The sequence below is a fragment of the Protopterus annectens genome, chromosome 4.part1 (genome assembly GCF_019279795.1).
Source record: "Protopterus annectens isolate FY-2018-M chromosome 4.part1, PAN1.0, whole genome shotgun sequence".
Lineage (NCBI taxonomy): Eukaryota > Metazoa > Chordata > Ceratodontiformes > Protopteridae > Protopterus > Protopterus annectens.
Genome location: NC_056734.1, coordinates 738,872,219 through 738,898,579, shown reverse-complemented (window position 1 = coordinate 738,898,579; position 26,361 = coordinate 738,872,219). Strand labels below are relative to the sequence as shown.

General features: G+C 37.0%; 1 protein-coding gene across 1 annotated transcript in view; it reads left to right on the top strand.

Annotated features, from left to right (window-relative positions):
• The first annotated feature begins 17,163 nt into the window (after window positions 1-17,163).
• Window positions 17,164-26,361, top strand: part of XXYLT1 (xyloside xylosyltransferase 1) — a 987,581-nt gene continuing 978,383 nt past the window's right edge. The window contains exon 1 of the mRNA XM_044070826.1: window positions 17,164-17,758. Coding sequence (XP_043926761.1) covers window positions 17,273-17,758 — 486 coding nt within the window. The 5' untranslated portion in view covers window positions 17,164-17,272. The remainder of the gene's footprint in view (window positions 17,759-26,361) is intronic.

Here is a 26,361-nt window from a genome sequence, read left to right as displayed (position 1 = left end):
ATACCCATGGTTCCTCGACCCCATCCGAGTTCGACATACACGCAATCCATCCATTATCTAGTTGCCTTCACAGCCATGACACACCACCACACATTGCCCTCCCTCCAGCGTAAGGGGCCCTACACCTATGTTGTCCCAACACATGTATGATCATGCTCTCCGACCATTTAGTCCTTGAACATACCTGCCCTTGCTTGTGTAATAGACGGAAATCCAAATATATCGTCAATTTTTGGTAGTCCCAGTGGGGACTACCATCTGATTGTTTGTAAAGTAGACTTAGCAGATCAACAATGTTACTCCCACTGGTAAAACCCTGCCTGTGGTGTGAGTAGCAGTGCTTTGCTCACTTCTGGCCAGCTTGTTATGACATAAGCTGACAGCACTATATAATACCATAGTTACTGTTGATTCCCTTCTCTTCCCTTGTCTATGCTTTATTGTTACGACGTTCATTCTTCATATATATATATATATATATATATATATATATATATATATATATATATATATGTATATATGTATATGTATATATATATATATATATATATATATATATATATATATATATATATATGTATATATATATATATATATATATATATATATATATATATATATATATATATATATATATACATATATACATATATATATATATATATATATATATATATATATATATATATATATATATATATATATATATATATATATATACATACATATATATATATATATATATATATATATATATATATATATATACATATATATATATATATATATATATATACATATATATATATATATATATATATATATATACATATATATATATATATATATATATATATATACATATATATATATATATATATATATATATATATATATATATATATATATATATATATATATATATATATATATATATATATATATATATATATATATATATATATATATACATATCTGCTGCTGTTTCCCTTCACATTCGTTATGACTGCTTTATTGTGATCATGTTCATTCTTCATGGATATATATATATATGAATATGGATATATATATATGTATATATAGATATATATGTCTGTACATACACATGCATATACACCTACAAACTTATTTACATTTCCCATACTGTTGAATGACTGCCACTTACCACCACGCATACCCGCTTACGTCAGCTTGTAAGTTACTTAATCACCCTGGATCCGATGGCCATTATTCTGAGCATCATATAAAATTAGCAGCCCTTGCATGGTTTGGACCCAGGGACAGAAACACCTTAGTCACCTGTTTGACCACTGCACCATCCGTGGTGCATTCTGCATGGATGGTAGTTAAGATATATGACTTTACTACAGGCATTCCACACTACTGGCAACAAATGTGACAGTCGGTTGGTGTACATATGTATAGTACATGTTAATGTTCATATGTTTCTGAGAGACATATGTATACATTTGCAAGTATACATATTTATAAGTAGGACACATACTTGACAACTACTTATATGCATGTATGTGTGATGTGTAGCTATAGCTATGCGTATATAAGTATGCACATTTATAGATGTATGACTACATATCTGGGGTTGTACATGGCCATGAATATGAACACCCGCATCCGGGAGGGATGTGTAACGTTTATATACAGCGGTTGTGTGCATCATTACGATGTGGAACCTGGACAGGGTATACAGTTTGTGGACATGTACTATTTGGATGATGGCTATGGGGAAGCTTCTAGGGAACATGTGAAAGGTAAATATTCCCAATAATGCACATGGGGAGACGTGCATCATGGTCAGGTGTTTAATCCCGGGTCGTAGGTTATGCAGGACCAGCTGGAGGCTGAGCAAGGTTGTGGACAACTACTGCTAATGCAACTTGTGTCTGGATGTCTACGGGGCTGGACATCATGTTTTACCACCAAGTCTAATCTTTAGAACAGACACTTATCCCATGAGGGATGTCCAAAATTGCGGACGCCAATGACTCCCATTCTTTTGGCTATATGAAAATGAGGGAAGGTTATACATGCATGGGATACCTAGTTTGCAAGCCTGAGACTGCCTAGGGTGAAACTGCCTACTAGATGTGGGTAGGGAGCATTATGTGCAGATATGGCTGTCCCAAGCTAACAACCCGAGTATGGGTGGTTTTGGTGGACGTTCATCAAGGGTGGTGGTGGTGGTGTGCTGTGGAGGGGATGATGGGTATTCAATTATGTATCCAGGTGTGTAAGGGTTGGATGGCTCAGTTCAGGCCAGACCATTATGTGGGTGTGAGCCGGTACCGTTTCTGTACATGTGTATCGCACATTTTAATGTTCATATGTTTGTGGGATTGTGTTCTGCAGTATGGCCTGTCTGGGTGTATTGGGGATGTGAATGTATGTTCTTTGGTTTCCTTTTTGATTCACCCACTGCTCCCTCGTACACCTCCAGTTCACCTATTGTACATCCGACCCAGTCTCCCCTTGGCGAATTATTACATTACCAGTCACCCCCCCCCCAAATTCCACAAACACACCATCCATCCCTTCTCTGATTGCTGGCCCATGGCACAGACAGCAGTACACATTGTGTACTCTACATATCCCTGGTACCAATATGGTTGTGAGGACAACCCTAGCATATTTGGTCTTCCACATGCTGTACTTCATGCACATAGGTACACGCAAATACTTATCTTTCATGACATGGTAGGTTGACCCGGGTAATACTCATTCATCTTTGGGCCATCCAGACAAGGACGACTCGGACCACGAATGGGCAGATATTGAGCGAATGTTCTGACCATTGCATTGGGCTAGGCTTAGCAAAGGGCAGTGGTGCACAAACACGCTGCTTTTCACTTCCACTTGGTATAAAAAAATCAACATTACAATGAAATACGGACATGGGGTTTTAAATGTCATTGTTCGAGGGACGGGGGCTCAAAATTCAGCTACGTGCTTTTGTGTTTACTCCTGTGATTTTATTTTGGTGTTCGCGGAACTCTCTTGTATGCTTTGCATACATTTCAATATCCACGGACACTGACAGGAGTGATTACTATTAGAGGCAGGCTGTACTAGTCAGCATTTTAGGTTTTGTGACTGTAGCCGACATGTTCACGCCTCCGTGCAGTGCTTGAACACGCCCCCTGCACTCGCGCATGTTTCCTGTGCACGTAGACGGTGCGGCAGCGCGCCTTCATTAATATGCATATGGTGCTGCTGTGCCATCTCTACGCTGCACGGTCGGTGCAAGGCTAACGCCGTCCTTGCGCCGAGCTTCATGAATCCCGGGGACTGTCTTATAAGTTTACAATGTTTGCACTTATGTTTCAGTATTATCTTCTGTAGAATGAAATGCTCAAAACATTTTCTGTTGCCATTACATTTCTCATTTGGAATGTGATTTTTTTTTTTAGTCAGCGTGTGCTATCACAAGTTGGACAAGAAGTTAGAAAGTTACTGTTATAAAGAACATTATTTTGTATTTGTATAAGAAACATTGCAGTGAAAATAATGAATTTAAAATAAGCTTATTCCAGTTATAGCTCTTACATATTTACTGTCAGAATTATGGGAGAGAACAAAAAAAAACAGGGAAAAGCCCCCATAGGGACTCTGAAATACTGGTACTAGTAACCTGGAACTTCTTAAAAAAAATGCCCAATTTTAGAAGGGACAGAGCAAAATTTTGAGCCAAAATTAGATTTAGCCCTATAAATTACAGACAGTTCAGAGCAGTGGTGAGGCTTGATATGGGTGATATGGGTCGATTCAACCAATAGTGTGTGTGTGTGTGTGTGTTTACGAAAACAGTTTGGTTCAATTTGTTGAATTTGTTGATCTCATTCTGATTCTGAAGTCTCAGCTGTTTGCAAAAAGAAGGTCAAGATATGATAAATGATAGGCTAGGTTTGAGACTTTCATACAGTATGTGTATCTGTTTCAAGGTGAGCTTATATGCATACACACACACACTATATATATATATATATATATATATATATATATATATATATATATATATATATATATATATATATTGTACAGACAAGTTGGCTGGTAGTGGCAGCTAGTGGTCTCTTTGTTGCCAATGACATTTCTATATAGTCATTTGTTTATTTAATGTTGAAACATGGGAGGCTGGAAGTACATAGGTAATTCCGTACACTGTTTTTTTTTAACTAAGTTACAACTTCACTGGGCATAAATATCTCTTTTCATGAGTAACTTGGGCCTTGAAGCACTGTCTGGTTAAAATGACTTAATTAGTCACACAGTAGACAAATGTAGGCTAAGAGAATCAAACTGTGGACTACAGGAACTCAGGAAGGTGAGAGAGTTGAATAAAAATTGCTGATAGTCATAATCGCCTTTGCTAGCTAGTACATAGACTGTGTTAAAGGGGCTAATGACATGTAAATTGGGGACTATATGGGGTTTTGGAATGTCTTTATGTTCTTATTATTGATTGGTGTTACTTGAGTGATTGTATACTTTGTGAATTGTATGATTAAATAATACAAATAAAAAAAATTCTCTGTGCTAGCTTCCATCTTTACACACTAATTGTAATTTTCAAAGGACTTGTGGGCATACATTGGCAGCGGGTCTTTTACTGATTTTTTTTTTCTTAATGGAAAAATATGAATACATGGACTGCTGGCTGGCTGTGGCAAGAGTAGTTCACTAATGGGCCCTTCTCTCTTCAAAGCAAAATGCTTGCTAGGTGTTTCTCTGTTAACAATATTTTGTTTTTAGTGTCATTTTTATGTATTCAAGTTTGAAAACTAGGAGCATGCAAAGAATTCTGTATGCTGTTTTTTTAGGTAAATCTACTGGACACAAATGTCCCCTTCCATCTTGGCACTAGGTAGTTTATTGATTTTTGTGTGTGTGTGTGTGTCTGTGTTTACTGCAAATACTGTCATGCTATTATGTATGTGCTGAGCAAAAATCTCAGCATATGTGAACAAAGTACAAAAAACAGCCTAAACATAATTTTTTATAGGGGGCAAACCCACCTGTGCCCTTCCCACTCCCCCCTGCTAATTATATTTAATAACTCTTCTGAGAACACACAATCATGGGAAAGAGCATATTTCCCTACCCTGAGAATTGTGCTCCCTCCCACATCTGTTGATCATCTGTTTAGTCAATCAAATTTTGTCAGTTAAACAGATGTTGATCTAAGGTAGACTCAATCAGCTTCAGTACTCTCTCTCTCTCTCTCTCTATATATATATATATATATATATATATATATATATGCCCTGCACTAGAGACAGTAGTACTATTGGTCCTTTTCTTCTTCTAAATAAATTACTTTCTATGACTGTTGAAATATGTCTTTTTCCAGTTTCTTTTATATATTTACATCACATGCATATACAAAACTCACATACTTTAATACGAACAAAATATGTATGTTTACATGAAGTACTCTTATACTGCTTCAAGACCTTTACTGCTGTATGAAAATGAAGTAATACAATGTCTTACTTCAGTTTATTTCTTTTATCTGCAGTAGTTTTAGGGACAATAGTTGATTTTTGTGTACTGATAAACTCCATTCCATCACTTCATTGCATGTGTGTGTCTGCATAATGGGTCCAGCTGAGTTGTGGTCATACCTTCATGTTTGTATGCCATAGAGCCAAATGTATTTCATAACGTTTGGTACAGGATGTAGTTATAAAATATTGGTATGCAAGGGACTTCAAAAATGGCTGCAGATTGAGTAACAGCTTAATTCTAGCTCTCCCAGTGTGAAAACAGCAACTCAGCAAAGAAGGTCGGTACACTTGTACATGGGTAATTTTCAGTAACTGGCTAGTAAGTGTATTGCCTGGATGCCAGGAAAAAAGAAATACAGAGGACCTGTAAAAAATCATCCACAAAAAGTGAGGAAGAAACAATGACTGGGGAAAGTTCTGCAGCTGTTCAGCAAAAAACAATGCAATCTCCAGACATGAATTCCAGTAACCCACAGGAAGATATAAAACAACTGCACACAGACTTGGTTAAAATAAACAAAACACTTTTGGAATATATCAACACAAACAACAAAAGGTTGGAAAAAATGGAAGAAGATTTAAACAGATATTCAGATGAGGTGATAAAGCTGCAAAACACAAAGGTCGAAATGAAGAAAAGGCTGGATGAATATTAGACTGTTCAGGAAGGGATGTTTCAAAATTAATAGAATTAGAGGACAGAACACATAGGGAAAACTTGAGATTTTCAGCTATACCAGAGAAGCTGAAAGGAACAGACTGCATTCATTTTATGAAAACACAAATAAGCAACTAGACTGGTATTCCACAGGAGGAGTTGTTAGTTGAAAGGGCACATCACATGCATTCTCCACACCTGGCTATGAGAAAGCAACCTAGACCTTTAATAGTAAATATGCAATCCTACCAGCAGAAGGAGTTGATTCTGACAAAATTGTGGCAGAAAGACAAAGTACTAAAAGTGGAAGACAGCAGAGTGTTTGTGGAGAATGATTACTCATTGTATATCAGGCAAAAGAGGAGCAAATTTATTCCACTATTCAGGGAATGTCAAAATGCAGGTGTGAGATTCAAACTGTTGTACCCAGCTGTCTTCAAGTTATTCTTCCCTGGAAGGACAAAATCATTTTTTGATGAAGTACATGCTAAGGAGGAAATACAAAAGTTTGTCCAACAAAACATAAGCTGTGAAACAGAAGGAGATAATGCTTCTTGTTCTTCTGGTAATAAAGATCAGATAGAGACTGTACCTGTGAAATGTTATCGAATGTTTCAATGAAGACATGTTGGAGAGAAGGAATGGAGCATGGGAGTTGACTAGAAAAATTATGAGTATGTTGGAAATAAAGCAGATACAGGATTTGGGAGATGGAGATGAACAGGAATAAAACCAGTAACAATGTGGGTTTACAATGCAATAATTGTATCTGTGAAATATGTGAGAAGAAAATCAGAAATATTGGACTTTTTCGGAATTTGTTGGACTTGTGGGGGATGACTCTAAAGCATATGCCCTACTTCATGTCATTAATGTTCAGAAAAGTGCTTTGGTGAGGGGAAGAGGAGGGAGAAAGTTAACTGTAAGTAAAGATTTTTTTTTCTTAAATAGTACTATTTTTGTGGTGTGTGCTCCTCTTTGCATGCTATAACGTAAAGTTATTTTTAAGTGTAATATGGATTGTAAACATGTGCTGCTGCTGTTCTTTTTTATTTTATTTCTCCTTTCTTTTCTCCTTCTTCTTGTTCAGTTTTATGAAATGTAGGCACTGCAATGTAAAAAAGCCTGGTTAAAAAAGCATGACAAGAAAAAAAATGTATGTGCTTTTTCTCATTCTTGCATGGGGAATGACTGGATTGAGGACCTTGGATTGCTTTGGTAATGAGTTTTTGGAGAGAGCAAGTAAATGAAAAAGAATATTAAATAGTATGAGGCTTTTTTCTAGCAAAAACCTGTTTGCTTAGTAGCAATTCTGCAGCTGGTCTTCATGTTTCCATGGAAACATTCTGATAAAGGGAAATTGACTGTCTGGTTGTCATGTCTCCATGGAGATGATCTGATAAAGAAAAACTGACGACAGTGTGGTGGAGAGTGATTGGCCGAGGAAAAAAAAAGGAAAAGAGAAACTGGCTAGGACATAATGTTTGCTGAAAGCATTCATTTGCTTTCCTACTCGGACCGCTATAAAACTAAGACAAAACCAATTAGCACTTAGTAGAAGCACAGGCTGCACCATGCATTGTAGCATGTATAACCTTTCTTTTAGGTTAACTCAAGTCTGTAAGTGTGGCTGTCAGTTTGGGACTTTTGTACTTATTAGTAGGCCAAAACTTCAATATTTGCAGATGTACATAGTTTTGTCTGTTAGTATAAAGTTAATAGGTTTTAGGGGGTACTGGAAGTGTGCTTGTTTTTTTTTTTTTTTTGCTTTGAGGGACCTCAATAAAACAAAAAAGCTTTGTAAGATGTGGCATAGGCTGAAATGAATATGACAAGAAACAAGTGTATAAAAGCTCAACCTGCCAAACAGTGTATGCATGTAACACATTTAACAAAACAGATGTTATACATAAAAGGTGGGAATAATAATGTTCTAATGAAATGATGCTTTCTGTAATGTCTTTAAATGTCAATGGTCTCACAGATAAATACAAAAAAGAAAGAAGAGTGAACTCTGTTATAAATGTAGAGTGCAAATAGGTTTTGTAACAAGAGACACACTTAGAAAGAACTGAGCATGTTAATTTGATAAAAAAAGGTTTTCAGGATGGTTATAGGTGCAGAGTTCATGTCTCACAGGGGGTAATTGGCTAGGCTTAACAAATGGCCCACAGGTGCAGTTAGCCTAGTACTAATCTATAAATCTATAAATCCATTCAGCGGAAAACCTGGGACAAAGGAAAAGAGGAGTACTTATATTAATTGCAAGAGGAGCTCCAATAGTGATAGAAGAGGATAAAAAAGATGATAATGGCAGATTTGTATTGCTAAGGGGCTACTGGCAAGGGAGGAGGCTTACAATGGCATGTATTTGTATTCCACCTAAAACTGCTATAATGGAGGTTAAGAAAATTCCTGGAGAAATAATCAGTTTTCACCAAGGAATATTACCTATAGGTGGGGACTGGAATGTGATTTGCAGCAGTGAAGATGTGTCTGGGGAAATATATCAAAGAAGGGTAGATTTTTGAAGAAATTTATGAAAATATTTGGCATGGAAGATGTGAACTTAGTAATAGGAGTTCAGAGTGAATTTATAAATTATTCTCCAAGATATAAAAACTGGGCTAGGTTAGACAGAATTTACATTTCACAAGAACATGTGCATTTAATTGAAGGTCTTGATATGCACCCAATAACTATTTCAGATCATCTTCCAGTAATAACTAAAATAAAAACGCAGAGTGATGAAATAAAAATGATATACTGGCGCTTTCCCACCTATCTGTTGAAAAGAGAAGAATTTAAGGAATGGTTAGTAGAGATTATTCAGAAGCTATTAGACAGGATAGAAATTTCTTCTGAAAATATAGCTACGTGGTGGGATAAAATTAAGGTGGAGTTTAAAAATAGGGTGGAAACAAAAGAAAGGGAGTTATGGTTAAGAAGTAACAAGAATTATTTATAGGGACTGACAAATGTTAAAGTATTGCAGAATGGGAGAATCTCATAGAACAAGAAGAGGATCAACTGCAGAATGCTAAGCAGAAAATAAGGGATTACCTCAATAATATGCACGAGTTTAGAAAGATTGCTATTAAGCAACTATTTTTTGATAGTAACACTAGAGCACAAAAACTTTTAGCAAAAAGACTCAGGCAACAGAAAGTAGAAAGGGTTGTGGCCAAGCTTAGAGATCCTGTAACAAGGAAAGTAACAAGAGATCCTATAGAGGTATTAAAAATATTTCAGAAATTCTGTAAAAGTCTGTATAAAGCAGAGAAATATGGAAATCAAGAAAATATACAAATGGAAATGTTTATGGAAGAATTAAATATTCCAAGGTTAGAGGTAGATGAGGCTCAATTACTAATGGTTAACATAGGAGGAGATGAGATAAAATTTGTGATGTATAATCAATCTACAGGAATGTCCCCAAGAATAGATTGTATCCCTGTTGAAGTTTGGAAGCTAGGAGGGAAAAAAATGATAAAGATCTGGAAAATTTTGTTTAACATTATTTTAACAGGAGGAGAAGTATCAACGTCCTGGAAGAAAGCAGTGGTAGCTGTAATACCTAAAGAGGGTAAAGATCCATTGGACCCAGCTTCATACAGGCCAGTTTCAATACTAAACCATGATTATAAAGTGTTCTTGTCTATAATGGCTAAAAGAAAGACAAAAGTAATGCCAAAATTGTTAGATATGGATCAATGTGGTTTTCTGGAGGGGAGGCAGAATTTGACAACATTAACAGAACATTGATGATACAGAAGGATGCAGAATGTAGAAAAATGCCATTGTTGTTGGTGGGTCTTGATGCAGAGAAAGCATTTGAAAGAGTAAGCCGGGACTTTATGAGCAGGGCAATGGAAACATTTGCATTTCCTCAAAAAATTATAAGGTTGATTAGGAGGATATATGAGGGATCGGGGGTGAAAATTAAAGTGAGTGGGGTCCTTTCTGATAATTTCTGCTTGAGAAGAGGAATGAGGCAGAGGTGTCCTCTTTCCCCTTTGTTATTTGCATTATATTTATAACCATTGGCAAAGAAAATAAGGGACTCAGAAATTCAAGGATATAATTGGTATGGTAATCAAGAAATACTGGCTCTGTTTGCATATGATATTGTTTTATACCAGACAAAACCAGAAAGAGACATTACAGTGTTGTGGAACATTTTGAGACAGCTTCAACTCTTTTTGGGATACACAATTAATGAAGCTAAAACAAAGGCAACAGAGGTAAATTACATACCCACACATGAATTGGTTCAGTAATATCCTTATTTATGGGGACATGATGAAATGAAGTATTTAAGAGTATGGATTAAAAATTATTCTGGTGTGGCAGTTAAGGATATGTGGGAAGAGACTAAACAAAATATAATACAAAAACTGAGAAAATGGAAGCTTTGTTATATAGATATGGATAGCAAGATACAAGCAGTCAAAATATTTTAGTCCCTTTAGTCTTATACACAGGTTAGGGATATTTTTATCAACCAGAGTAGAAGTTGTGGATAGCAATTAATAAAGTGCTGAAGGACTTTATCTGGGAGGAGAAGATGGCAAGAGTCAAGTGGGATAAGCTGATTTTTCCAGTAGAACAGGGCAGATTGGGATTACCCAATTTGAAGGGGTATTTCAGAGTTACACACTTAAGGCTCCTATACACATCCCAAGCAGAAAACTATAATTCAAAGTGGAAAGGGATGATGTTGAAATAGGGGGAAGCTCAAGAAGTAAGAAGAGACTGGAATTTTGGATGCAGGCCTCTAAGGAGAATAATAATAATCATACAGAATATTATATCCATAAAGTAGCAGAAAGTATTCTAAGAACTAAGCCAACACGGGAATGGAGAAAGGAGATTCTACTGATAGGGATGCCTTCAATTTGGGAATATAGACAATAGGCAATAGGGGGCTGGAATTTATTGGAGGAAACTGGCAAAGGAACCAGGATATTGGAAGAAAATAATTAGATAGGGTAAGATGATAGAATGGGAAGATGCTAACCATTTATTTGGACTGCATGTTAGAGATTGCCTTCCCTGTCAAGGATTGATATCAGAGTATAGGCAAAGAGAAAGAAATAGGGGTGTCATAAATGGAAGACCAGCACTGACAGAGTTTTTAGTAGAATCTAGAACAGAAACTGCCATTACAAAAATAAATAATTAGTAAAGGATATAAATATTGCATGATAACTATAAGACTCAATCAGAGGAGGTTAGAAAGGATTGGGAAGAGAGACTAGATAAGCAATTCACAAAGAAGCAATGGGAGGATATATGTATGTCTTCCAAATATGCAACAAAATCTAGAAGATTTAAGATTTTTGCTTGGAAATGTTTACATAGATATTTTTATACCTCAAGTAGACTCCAGAGAATTTTTCCTCAAGTAGGTATCAAATGTTGGAGGTGTGAAGGGGAAGAAAGAGGTAATTGGGAACATATTTTCTGGCAGTGCAGTGAGTTGGTGGACTTTAAGGATTCCCTGCTGGATGCACAGTTGGAGATGCTGGGTGGGCAGATTGATATGATGAGGGACATGATTTTTCTGAGCTATGATACAGAATCAAAATTGTCTAGACATAGTAAGGCATTGCTCTAATTATGGTGGCTGCCAAAAAAGCCATTACTAGAAAATGCAAATCAAAATCTAAACCAACTATATTAGATGTAGTGAATATAGTAACAGAGATAAAACAACTGGAATTGAGGTCTTTAGAAAAAGGTAAGAGCAAACTATGTATGAAAATTGGAACTGTGAAACAATACATACAGTCGAGGAATGAGGTTTAATAGAAGGCAGTACTTAAATGAGCAATGTAATGTTTGGTTGAAAACGATTGGGTAAATTATAAGTGATATATAATGTTTGTAACTTGGATTGTATGAGTATGGTTTGTGATGTATAATGCTTGCAACCAGGATTATGTCAGTGTAGTTTGTTTTCATTTATATAAATGCATGATTGCTTATGTCGTAAATGATGGTTTAATAAAGATGTTTCTTGTTTAAGAAAAAAGGGGCAGGAATTGAATAATGTATGTAATGTTGAATAGGTTATATGATATATAATAATATATATGAAGCATAATGTTTGTTAATTTTAACTTGTTAATATAGTTTGATTGCTTTTATATACATGTAAATGTGCCTATGTTACAAGTGATAATTCAATAAAGGTGTTTAAAAACAAACAAAAAATATTGATATGCAAGAGCTATGTGTATTTAAAGCTGGTACTGGGTTTTCAGCTTTTTATTTTTGAAGTATTAGGTAGTTAGTCATATTATTGTGACAGCTCTCTTTTATTTTTTTATTTATTTTTCATTCCTTCCATGTATTCAGCACTTCAGTATTGGATGTTGTTTAATGAACTTCTTCTACTCATTTAGGTACTACTCCCATTTGGAAATGTAGATTTCTTGACTTTGGGGCCTTACATGGTTCCGCAAGAGTTTTTTTTAGGCTTGTTAGCTCTCTCCCATTCTGTGGCATTTTCATATACATAACACAGTTTATAGGTTGTTTCTTTGTGGCATTATGTTACTATCTGTGCTCTGCCTTTTTCTCTTATTTTGTACATGTCCCTGTGCTTCAGACTAAGGGTCACTAGTACTTGCTACTGATGAAACAGTTATAATTAGAGCTGTGATGTACAGAAAGGAAATGGAAGGCAATGCAGCATCACAATTATTGAAGAAAAAATTGGTAGCTTGGTTTTACCCCTACACTTGGCATGCCGGGTGCCTTATTGGCAACAGGTATGAGATAGGCATTGGAAGATAGCTCATCATCTTCTTTCAGCTGTTCCCATTAGGGGTCGCCACAGCGGATCATCTGTTTCCATTTCTTCCTGTCCTCTGCATCATGCTCTTTCACACCAACCGCCTGCATGTCCTCTCTCACCACATCCATAAACCTTATCTTAGGCCTTCTTCTTTTCCTCTTACCTGGCAGCTCCATCCTTAGCATCATTTTCCCAATATACCCAGCATCCCTCCTCAGCACATGTCCAAACCAACACAATCTCGCCTCTCTTGCTTTGTCTCCAAACTGTCCAACCTGAGCTGACCCTCTAATATACTGATTCCTAATCCTGTCCATCCTAGTCATACCCAGTGCAAATCTTAACATCTTTAACTCTGCCACATCCAGCTCTGACTCCTGCCTTTTTGTCAATGCCACTGTCTCCAACCCATATAACATAACTGGTCTTACTACCCTCTTGTAGACCTTCCCTTTCACTCTTACTGCTACCCATCTGTCACAAATCACTCCTGACACTCTTCTCCACCCATTCCACTCTGCCTATACTCTCTTCTTCACCTCTCTTCCACACTCACCATTACTCTGAACTGTTGATACCAAGTACTTAAACTCATCCACCTTTACCAACTCTACTCCCTGCATCCTCACAATTCCTCTACCCTCCCTCTCATTTACACACATATATTCTGTTTTAGCCCTGCTGACCTTCATTCCTCTCCTCTCTAAAGCATACCTCCACCTCTCCAGGGTCTCCTCAACCTGGTCCCTACTCTCACTACATATCACAATGTCATCTGCAAACATCATAGTCCATGGGGCCTCCTGTCTGATCTCATCTGTCAACCTGTCCATCACCACTGCAAATAAGAAAGGACTCAGAGCTGATCCTTGATGTAATCCCACCTCCACCTTAAATGTATCTGTCACTCCCACCGCAGTCCTCACCAATGTCACACTACCCTCGTACATATCCTGTACCACTCTTACATACTTCTCTGCCACTCCCGACGTCCTCATACAATACCACAACTCCTCTCTAGGCACCCTGTCATATGCTTTCTCTAAGTCCACAAAGACACAATGCAACTCCTTCTGACCTTCTCTGTATTTCTCCAATAACACTCTCAGAGCAAACAGTGCATCTGTAGTGCTCTTTCCTGGCATGAAACCATACTGCTGAGCTCTAATCATCACCTCCTTTCTTAACCTAGCTTCCACTACTCTTTCCCATAACTTTAAGCTGTGACTGATCAATTTTATCCCTCTGTAGTTACTGCAGCTCTGCACATCACCCTTATTCTTAAAGATAGGTACCAAAACACTTTTTCACTACTCCTCAGGCATCCTCTGACTTTCCAAAATTTCATTAAACAATCTGGTTAAAAATTCCACTGCCATTTCTCCTAAGCACCTCCATGCTTCCACTGGTATGTCATCTGGACCAACAGCCTTTCCATTCTTCATCCTCTTCATAGCTGTCCTTACTTCCTCCTTGCTAATCTGTTTCACTTCCTGAATCACTATCCCCACATCATCCAACCTTCTTTCTCTCTCCTTCTCTTCATTCATCAGCCCTTCAAAGTACTCTTTCCATCTACTCAACACACTCTCCTCACTTGTCAGTATGTTTCCCTCACTATCCTTTATCACCCTTACCTGCTGCACATCTTTTCCAGCTCTGTCCCTCTGTTTAGCCAGGTTCTTTTCTCCCTCTTTAGTGTCCAATCTCTCATACAACTCTCCATATGCCTTATCCTTAGCCTTCGCCACCTCTCTCTTTGCCATGCTTCTCATCTCCTTGTACTCATGTCTACTTTCTTCATCTTTTTGACAATCCCACTTCTTCTTCGCCAGCCTCTTCCTCTGTATACTCTCCTGTACTTCCTCATTCCACCACCAGGTCTCCTTGTCCTCTTTCCTCTGTCTAGATGACACACCAAGCACCTTTCTAGCAGTCTATCTTACTAGCTCTGCTGTAGTTACCCAGCTATTTGGTAACTCTTCACTGCCTCCCAGTACCTGTCTTCACTCTTCCCTGAACTCCACCTCACAATCACCCTTTTTTAACTTACACCATTTAATCCTTGGCACTGCTTTCACACTCCTCCTCCTCTTTTTGATCACCAGCGTCATCCTACAGACCACCATTCTATGCTGCTTAACTACACTTTTCCCTGTCACCACTTTACAGTCTGCAATCTCCTTCAGACTGGCCCTCCAACACAGGATATAATTCACCTGTGTGCATCTTCCTCCACTCTTGTATGTCACCCTATGCTTCTCCCTCTTCTTAAAATATGTATTCACCATAGCCATGTCCATCCATTTCACAAAATCCACAATCATCTGACCTTCTGCATTCCTCTCCTTAACACCATACCTACCCATCACTTCCTCATCCCCTCTGTTCACTTCACCAACATGCCCAATGAAGTCCACTCCAATCACTAGTCTCTCACCCTTGGGTACACTCACCACCACTTCATCCAACTCACTCCAAAATGTTTCTTTCTCATCCATCGCACACCCAACTTGTGGAGCATATGCACTAACAACATTCATCATTACACCATCAATTTCAAGTTTCGTAAACATCACTCTGTCAGACACATTCTTCACCTCCAAAACACTCTTAGCATACTGTTCCTTTAGTATAACTCCTACCCCATTTCTCCTGCCATCCACACCATTATAGAACAATTTAAACCCACCTCCTATACATCTGGCCTTACTTCCCTTCCATCTGGTCTCTTGCACGCACAATATATCAACCTTCCTTCTCTCCATAATATCAACTAGCTCTCTCCCTATACCAGTCACACTGCCAACATTCAAAGTTCCTACCCTCACTACTACACTCCTAACCTTCCTCCTCTCTTCCTGCCTTCGGGCATGCCTTCCCCCTTCTCTTCTCCTTAGGCCAATTTCTGCCAGCACCCTGTTGGCTAACAGTACTGGTGGCGGTCATTGTTAACCCAGGCCTCGACCGATCTGGTATAGAAATATGAAATGTTCTCCGCATAAAGTAATTTGGCAGAGGTTTTACGCCGGATGCCCTTCCTGATGCAACCCTAGGCATTGGAAGATAGCTGCCACTATGTAAATGGCAACACATCCATTTCACTGCCCTGATGACTCTATTGACACTAGCACTCATATCATGGCTTAACCACAGATGCGTTCACTCACATCCACACCTTTCCCACTGAGGTACATATCTCTCAACTGTCCCTAATTTTCAGGAATTCACTGATTTTGACTCAAAATTTAGGTATGTTCCTCTTAATCCCTTCTGAAACTAATGACTTTAATTACTGACTTCTTTTACTTCAGAAAATTTATATTAATTTGCATTCTCTTATTCTGTCAATATCTCAATTTAATAGTACTAATATTTTAAAAATGTCCCTGTTTGTGTCTGATTATTTCTGGATTTGTCCCTGATTCTGTTGAGATTTGTTGACAGCTCTGCTGAGGTAGGTGAGCGGGCATGTTTCTTCATTCATTTCTCTCCCTTGACTACATCAGATCCTCCACACCCGGAACTGCTAATTGAACATGGATCAGTTAGACAATTATATTTTTTTCCGAAAAACAGTTGAAAAATATCAGAGAAAGTCAGGGGATATTCTGTGAACTCTGGAACATTTGACAGTTTTATAAGGCTCAACCTACGCAGAAAAACAACTTGTTACTCTTGCTTCACAATCGGTCATCAGTGTGCATCTGAAACCACTTTATATTACAGAAATAATTTCCCTCTTATATCTGGCAAAGTGTTAATGTGCTTCCAAACCTTAAACATTTGAAGACACTATCTGGATAAGAGTGTAAATGCTCCATGATATTTACACGCGCAAAGACACGGTTGTTAGTTTATAAACGAGCAACTGAAAATAAGATTACTTGAAAACTTTGGTGTTTGGAAAACATCTTCTTAAGGTTTTCCCATCTCAATCGGGAAGTAATTGACCCAGGTTTTGGCGACTTTTTACCAACTGTTATAGCTCACGAAAAATAACTTCAAAGAGAATACAGTTCCTTCAGTTAATATTCATGCAATCGGACAGATGTATCGTGAAATCATCGATGACATTTCCTTATTCTTTAATAAAAACGGAAGCAGGTTGCTAGGAAACCACATCACAGCTTTAAGGGGATTGGATGATGTCAGCTATGACCCACTTCCACGTGCTTGGAGGGGCGGAAGTAGCATGGTTTCTTTCTACAACTAGGCTAAAAGTTTGAGTTACAAACAAGAAATTTGCATTACATTCAAGTTTATTATCAGAGTCAGTCTTGGAGAATGGACTTGCTTCATATTATGGCCCGGATTAGCACGTTTAAATTATATCAGATAGTCATTTTGCTGTGTGCAGCTTTAGCAGTATTTATATTTTATTATTTTGGATCTGAAAGAGAAAACTTCACCTCTACAACTAAAAGGATAAAGGAAAACCGAGCGATTCAACAGGCTGAAGGGGATGCCCGATTTTCTGTAGAAATTAAAGATGCGTCTTTAAAGTCTTATGTTATCTCTTCTGTAGAGCAGGAAGCTAAAAATATCACCAAGAAAGGAGTCGCTTATCACATCCTCATGATGTTTACTAAAGTGGACAAAAATTGGGGTCTGCAGGAGAAATTTAAAGCAGCAATGACGTCCATGACAAAATATTGCAGACTGGATGACAACGAAGTTTTACATTTGCATTTTGTAAGTGATTCCAGAAGTAAAGAGTATTGTGAAAGTATCTTGGATGGTCTACTTCATGGAGCATTATTTAAATACAAGGTATGTTTTCGTTTTCTTGTTTAGATCTTTCAGAATTTGTGACCAAACTAAAGTATTAACATATTAGCTTGTATTCATCAGCGACAGCATTATAAGCGTTCCTTTGCTCCAGTTTATGAGTTACAGTCCAAGTTAACCTACATTTGTCACAGCTCTCAACATTAAAGTGAAAACACAGGACCAGAAAAAAAAAAAGCAGTGGGCATCCCTATTAGAGAATACTTTTAAGACTGGTGATATGTATGGTTCACTTAGAAGGCTGGTAGGATAAAACAGTTGTATTAGTGTGCATTTTCTGAAGAATGAGGGATCTATAAATGCATTGCCAGTCAGTGACTAAATCTTCCTCTTTTTTTTTTTTTTTCTGTAAAATCATTTATTTTATGTGGAACAGAAATAAATGGCAAATGTAAATCATACAGATGACACCTATAGCTGGAAGAGCTCAGTTGGAGTCAGCATGCAGCTTTCCCCAGTACATGTAAGTTTTCATAGGCATTCAGTAGAAGGCAATGTTCTATACAATGGTTTTGTAGTTTGACTCATGTCGTATATACCAAACATTTTTTTTTCTTACAAAATTTTCTAGCTCTTTTTTTTGGGTTGAGCATACCTGGTTCCCCAGGTTCTGTCCTATTCAGCTGCACAGACACTTAAGATTCCATTCCTGCAAAGGTATTTAAACTCACTCTTAGAGCAAGCATTCCCTTGGCATTGACTCCATACCTCTCAACCTCTTAGCACAAGAAATCTGGATAAAGCCTAAACTATTGGGGGGGGGGGGGTTACATAGGCCAAAACAAAAAAATAGGGGCAGATTTTAAGTATTGCCCTTATAAACTTTGAAAGTTAATAGAATAACAGGTTTTGCATTAGCATGCATTTTCTGAAGGATATAAAACCTGAATCTCAAACATCTGTTGTTATTTATTGATGCCATTTTGCAAAATTCTGTATAGTTGTGAGGTATAATATTGGTTATGGTTGTAGCTTGGGCAGGTGTCTGTGGGGACATTGTGGATGTTGGCCATAGCTTTAGTGGATACCTAGCATCATCTAGTAGACATTTATGGGTGATGCATCTAGCCTCAGAGACACAGTGCAAGTTAACACAATGAAAATGTAACCTTTGAGACTGCATACCACCTGCCATTTCCTTTAGTAATGGCTATGGTTGTTGAAGCATGCAGCCACCTCGTCTGTAGCAGGTATGTGTATCACTACAGGTGTGTCATTCTCTGCACTGGGCATGCTTGAGCGGTAGCAGAGGGTAGACCCCTCACAATTTTGGAGTTATCTTAGCCTTTGTCTCAGAGTCCTATATTTATTGGTCTGAATGAGTCAGCAAACAATCCAAAAACTGCTGCAAGATTAATGGCTGATGCCTAGGACTTGCTAGTTGTGTCACCTGTCAGCCTTTGGAAGGTGCCTGTTGCCAGGATGGTTACAGCAATTATAACCCTGGTTTGTGGTGCTGCTGGTTTTCTTCTACTGCCTCCATAGGCGAAGGCATTTGGCATACTTCAGCTACACAGAATCTGTACAGCTGTTCTTGCCTAGTGAGGCCAGAAGTGCCTCCTGACATGGCAACATTAAATGATTGATTGCCTGGGTGTTTCTCCAACTTTGATGGTGCTTACAGTTAGCCTGTGTGGAATCTTAAGTCTTTACTCCATTGTATTGATTGCCTGGGTGTTTCTCCAACTTTGATGGTGCTTACAGTTAGCCTGTGTGGAATCTTAAGTCTTTACTCCATTGTATTTAATATTTTATACTGCTACTATCTGTAGCTGTTTGGAGCTAAATGTATGGCTTTCTGTGCTATGACATATGTGACAGTGCACACTTCTTGTCCTTTATGAACTGTCTTTCCATGAGTGTCATGTTAGCCTCATTTTTTATGCTTTTATCATATTATTGTTATCAATGGTGTGCATTCTTTCCTTGCTCTCCATTTAAGAATTGCATGCAGTCTTTTTTATTTCCTAATGACTGTATAAAGTTGGTACACATGCAGTACTATGTTTATGAATTCACCCACCGCTGAGAGACCTGTAAATGATTCTAATTTTTAGACTGAAATATTATAGTTACAAAAATCATAGTGACTGAGACAAGTATTCAGAAATATTGTGCTCATTATATGCAGTGAGTATACCAGACTAAATCCATATGGAGAAGTGACTCTGTCATTTGTAGGGTAAACTTCTTGAATACACTGTGATAGTAGGTATGCTGAATATCATGTAAGATGACAGACAGTTGAATGTGGGGCTTTCTGTATGCATTTAATAAAACATGTCTATTATGCCTTTTGAAAAGAGGTAAGTTAGTGAATGCGGAATTCCTTTGTTTAATAAGCTTTTTCATTCATTGTTTCTGATTAACTGAATGAAAATTGGGCTGGCAGAGGATAAAGTGGTTGAATGTAGATAATTGCTGGGTAGAAAGTAGGGAATGGAAGCCAAGGGTGAGATTTCAGAATAATGCAGTGTTATGCCTGGATTACCTACTGACTGATATTTGATCAGTTGCTGATAAAGTATTTATCTAGAGCTTTAGAATGTATAAAAATGTATGTTTGCAGATGGCATAACAACTGAGGCTGTGATGAAGGCTGGGGATAGTAATTTGCAGTTGGATTTGGAGAGGCTTGCATGGTGGGTTTTCAATGGCATTTGAGGTTTAATGTAGGGAAGTTGCATACTTTAGGTTGTAGTAACCAAAATGTTTTGTACATATCTGTCAGTCAGAAAAATTCCGCGGTGGTGGTGCTGCGGTAGCGTTGTCACCTCACAGTAAGACGCTGTCCAGTTCGATTCTCAGCTAGAGCATCTTCTGCGTGGAGACATGCGTGAATGGGCGTACCTTCGTTGAAGGTTGTGCATCAGGGCTGACAACTCGGCACGTAAAAATCAACTGCCAATCATTAGCGGACTGGAGTTTCGCTGTGGTGACCCCTAACCGGGAAAAAGCTGAAAGACACATACATACATACATACAAACATACATACATACATATCTGTCAGTCAGATAATTGATGTAACTGAGAAAACAGAAGGATCTAGATGTTACAGTTGTAGTGTGACAAGGTTATGTCACAGGTGAAGATGATGTTGGTTACTCTGTGGAAGGGGTGTTAAAAGTCCAAGGTTCTCTGTTTAAAGTTTGCAAGCTTCCTGAGAGACTACATAGTGTGCATTTCTGGAGACCTTTTAAGAAAATTTTTGAGACGTGGTACATGCAGATCTCCAGGATGACTAAAAGGTTTTTATGGGTTTAGAGGGAATTGTTAAAGGACTAAGTCATTTTTTGCTATAATATGGACCGATAATATTGCTATAGAAATATAGAAAATGAGGAAGTAGAGGACATATGTGGCAACTGAGCTGTAATTTCAAGCTGTAATTCATACATATTTCTTCATGGGAATGGTGGCAGGGAAATTCAGTGAGAACTGTAGCACACAGTGAAACAGGCAATGAAGAGGACTTTATGAAAGGGTTGTTGGCACAGTTGCTTTAAGATATATGTACAGTGCAATGAAAAAAATATTTGCCCCCTTTCTGATTTCTTATTTCTTTGCATGTTTGTCACACTTAAATGTTTCAGATTATCAAACAAATTTAACCCATATAAACACAAAATGCAGTTTTTAAGTGATGATTTTATTTATTAAGGAAAAAACTATCCAAACCTTCATGGTCCTATGTGAAAAAGTAATTGCCCCCCTTGTTAAATCATGAAGTAACTGTGGTTAATCACATTTTTGGGAAACTGAGTTCAATTTCACTAGCCACACCCAGGCCTGATTACCGCCAGACCTGTTGAATGAAGAGATCACTTAAATAGAGCCTGCCAGGCAAAGTGAAGTAGGCCAAAAGATCCCAAAAGGGAAGACATCATGCTGCGATCTAAAGAAATTCTGGAACAGATGAGAAACATCTGGAACAGATGAGAAACAAAGTAATTGACATCTATCAGTCTGGAAAAGGTTACAAAGCCATTTCTAAAGCTTTGGGACTCCAGCGAACCATGGTGAGAGCCGTTATCCGCAAATGGAGAAAACATAGTGGTGAACTTTCCCAGGAGTGGCCGGCCTACAAAAATTACCCCAAGAGCACAGCGACGACTCATCCAAGAGGTCACAAAAGAACCCAGAACAACATATAGAGAACTGCAGGCCTCACTTGCCTCAGTTAAGGTTAGTGTTCATGACTCAACCATAAAAAAGAGACTGGGCAAAAATGGCATGCATGGCAGAGTTCCAAGACAAAAACCACTGCTGACCAAAAAGAACATAAAGGTTCGTCTCACTTTTGCCAAAAAACATGTTCCCCAAGACTTTTGGGAAAATATTTTGTGGACTGACAAAACAAAAGTACTTTTTTGGAGATGTGCATCCTGTTACATCTGGCGTAAAAGTAACTCAGCATTTCAGAAAAAGAACATAATGCCAACAGTCAAACATGGTGGTGGTAGTGTGATGGTCTGGGGCTGCTTTGCTGCTTCTGGACCTGGACGACTTCCTGTGATTGATGGAACTGTGAATCCTGATCTCTACAAAAAATTCCTGAAGGAGAATGTCTGGCCATCAGTTTGTGACCTCAAGCTGAAGTGCACTTGGGTTCTGCAGCAAGACAATGACCAAAACACATCAGCAAGTCCATCTCTGAATGGCTTAAAAAACCCCCAAAATGAATGTTTTGGAGTGGCCTAGTCAAAGTCTGGACTTGAATCCAATTGAGATTCCGTGGCATTACCTTAAAAAGGCGGTTTATGCTCGGAAACCCTCCAGTGTGGCTGAATGAAAACAATTCTGAAAAGAAGAGTGGGCCAAAATTCCTCAACAGAGATGTGAAAGACTCGTTGCCAGTTATTGCAAACACTTGATTGCAGTTGTTGCTGCTAATGATGCCACAACCAGTTATTAGGTTTTGGGGGCAATTACCTTTTCACATAGGGCCATGTAGGTTTGGATATTTTTTTCCCTTAATAAATAAAATCATCACTTAAAAACTGCATTTTGTGTTTACTTGGGTTATCTTTGTCTAAATTTATATTTGTTTGATGATCTGAAACATTTAAGTGTGACAAACATGCAAAAAAAAAAAAAAGAAATCAGGAAGGGGCAAATACTTTTCCATTGCACTGTATATAGTACAAAACACCCTTAATATCTCATATTTTGTAAATAATATACTGATTTATCTAAGCAGCCCTTAACAAGCCATGCCTTGGATTTTGAAAATTGCAGAGGACTTCAGTAGTGCTTCTGATTACAAGTTAAATATTGACCAATCAACACTTTTCCCCATATGCATCCTCAGATTTCTTAATAATTGATATGTAAATCACTTGACGACATTAAAGACTTAAAAGTCATATATAAAGCAGACTAACACTCACCATTCTTAACTTATAATGTAGAAATGATCCGATGGCATAAATTAAAATACAACTTACCGGCAAAATCCTTGATGCTTGCTTAAATGTTTTTCCCTATCTTTTCTACTTTTGTAACAATAAAGTTTCACTTCACAGGAGTGCTTTAAAATAGTCACTAACTTTTAGTAAATTTTCTTTGAAATGATAAAACTCTGACAAATAACTCTCTGACCCCGGAATCAAAGATGGTTTAAAGTTAGCAGCCTTCAGTTAATCTCACATTCATACCAGAATTATAAAACTTATCTAGTTCAAACCATCATGAACACAAGCTGTCCAGTATCACATTGTGGGTATACATAGTAAGGTCTCAAATTGAGGACTTAAGGTTGTAATTCAAAAAATTAACTTCTTTAATAAAAAGTCAAAACATTTTACCTTACTACCTTCCTTTTTAAAACTGCTTCTCGTAGGCTATCACTGTTTATTAAAGAACGTTGGTGTATTTAATGAATTTCTTCTTCTTTGGCAATTTCTTCTGAACAACTCCGATATCCCAATAAACGATGAACCACTCTGTGCAAAACATTTCATTGCTTAGCTGATGTCGTTTTTCCATTTAGTAGAAAATGGCAAGATAGTTCCTAACAGTGTTATGTTAGTAAGGGGCACTTGAAATTGTTGGCACACCCTCTCTGGAACTTCATCAGGATTGCCACACTAAAACGAACTCTACTTCTTAAATTGAGTTTAAACTTATCTTGGTCATATTTATGTTGGAGGAACTGTTAAAAAAAATGATTTTCTTTCATGTTTTACATATCTAGCATATATTCTAAGCAGTTTTCTGAAGCTCCCATGCCAGACTATTGTAGGTTCTCTCCTAAAATAAATATGTATTTTTAACTGGCTAGTTTTTCTCATAATACGTATCTATTTTTTTAAGAACTAGCAGCAATGAGTAAATTATCTTCTCCATATTTCTCGGTATATAAGGATAAGCGAGTTTCAAAATAAGCATTTGGTTTTGTAACTCCATCAAAATAATCTGGTCTCGTGTCTCAAGGGGTTTAGATAAAAATCGTGTTATTTCTAAAATCCTTGGTTGTAAATGGCATAATTGTCTATTGGGTATACCAATAAACAATATCTGTACAGAAGGATAGTTCTTAATATTTAATATCTTCATGCATAAAAAATGTGACTGAAAACTGAGAGTTTGCTTCTTAACCAGTTATCTTATGGAATTCATATATGAAGTTATGTTTGGATTCATGGAAATTTACCAGCAAATATAAATATATATATATATATATATATATATATAAGTATTCTAATTTATGGGGCTTTTTTTACAAAACTTTTGTAATGGATAAAAGTCCACATATTAATGATTGAACTTTATCACACTAGGTATTATGTGTGCACTGCACATTTCCTGTTCAGTGTGTCATAATTTATGACTTGCATAGCTGCTTGTTTGAAGAAACTAGACTTTTGATATTCCTACTTTGTTTCATTGCACGAAATATATAACTTGGATTGTACAGAGTTGATGTTTCAGCTTTATAATGCAGAATAGTGGCCTTTTATGATAAACCTTTGATTAAGACGTGCAGGTCTCATGCTTCTATATTCTCTGTTGAAGAGCTGATTCAACTTCAGGTACCTGCAATAAATTGTATAAATAATACATTTCAGAAAATGTCAGTGTTATTCTTTCAAATTTCATATTGCACCCAGTGCGTAACTTAGTGCAATGTTGTTGCTTCTGCTTTACAACTGTTGTGTAAAGTGTTCTTGTAAACTATATCTTAAAATACATAGTTTGTGTTCATCTACATTCTCTGTCAAACAGCTAATTCATTTATGGATACCTCTGATATATTGTATTTAACTGGGATTCGTTATTACATTGTAAATGCCATGCCATTCCATCTTAGTGTGCATATATTCCATATTGAAAATTGTCTTGGTCTTAGAGTTCTACATTTTATTTTGTGATTATGACAAAAAGTTGTATATTTTTATATATCTTAAACATTTCTTCAGTAAAAAATGAGTTAAATGTGTGTGTGTGTGTTTATTTTTATATATTTATGTACAGAGATATAGATATCTACACATATATGTATATATGGTTAAATTAAAGAGAATTTAGTCTTCTTCCGGCAGCAGTGAATACATTTGTATTGATAATTTTGAAAGAAAGTTTCTAACCAGGAACTGAGTTTATCTTATACAGTACAGAGTCTATTATCCAAACTTCGATTATCTGAAACTTCAGTTGTCAGAACGCAGTCTTCCAAAGTTTTTGAGTAGGGAAAACCATCAAGTCTAAATATGTAAATTGTTATACGCAGTCACTTGTAGCCCGTTCGTGTGTGGAAAATATTCTTTATTGTCCACTGCAATCACTGAATGGTGGAAAAGTGTATTCCTTGTGTGTAGAAAAAACAAGATTTTAGAAGTTTTGTATTTGGTTCAATGTATGTTTGATTATCCGAACTACCCTAGGTCCCAATTAGTTCGGATAATCGGCTTTCTACTGTAACATGGCTGTCAAAATTACCTTTTTGGATACTGAAAACTTTTTAGATAAAATAATTCTAAATATGAGAACTACTGGTTAATTATGTTAAATAATACAGGGTTCAGAATATTGTGTTAAATAATACGAATTGTGGGCTTTCAATGGTGAGCTTAACACGTGGCTGTAACATTTAGTTTTTATAATGGGTTTTTAGTATATTCAGATTGCAAACCATTGTCTTCAGCAGGTAGCCTTTTGCTGTTTCCTTAAACATCACATTTTGGAGAATGATTTGACTAATCATATAGTACTGTTATAAATATAGTTGTTCTTAAGAAAGATGATGATGATGAAAATCTGAAAATGTTGACCAAAATGTTTACAAGTTGATAACCAAAAGGTCGGATTCCTTTTTAAAACACTCAGAACTTCATTTCTTCCGTAATGCTGAAGTTGAAGGGAGGTTACGTGATCATATACATTTTATAAATGTTATACAATTTACAAATATAAGAGCGACAAACTTATGGCTAACAATGAGTTTTACGACATAATTATACTGGGGAAAAACATGTTACAATGATCTTGAGAATGAAGCCTGAGAAGTCGTACCTATTTGTAGACGCTGTGAGAAGTATTATTTCATGGTAAAATGTGTGCAGCATGTTCTTTTTAATTCATA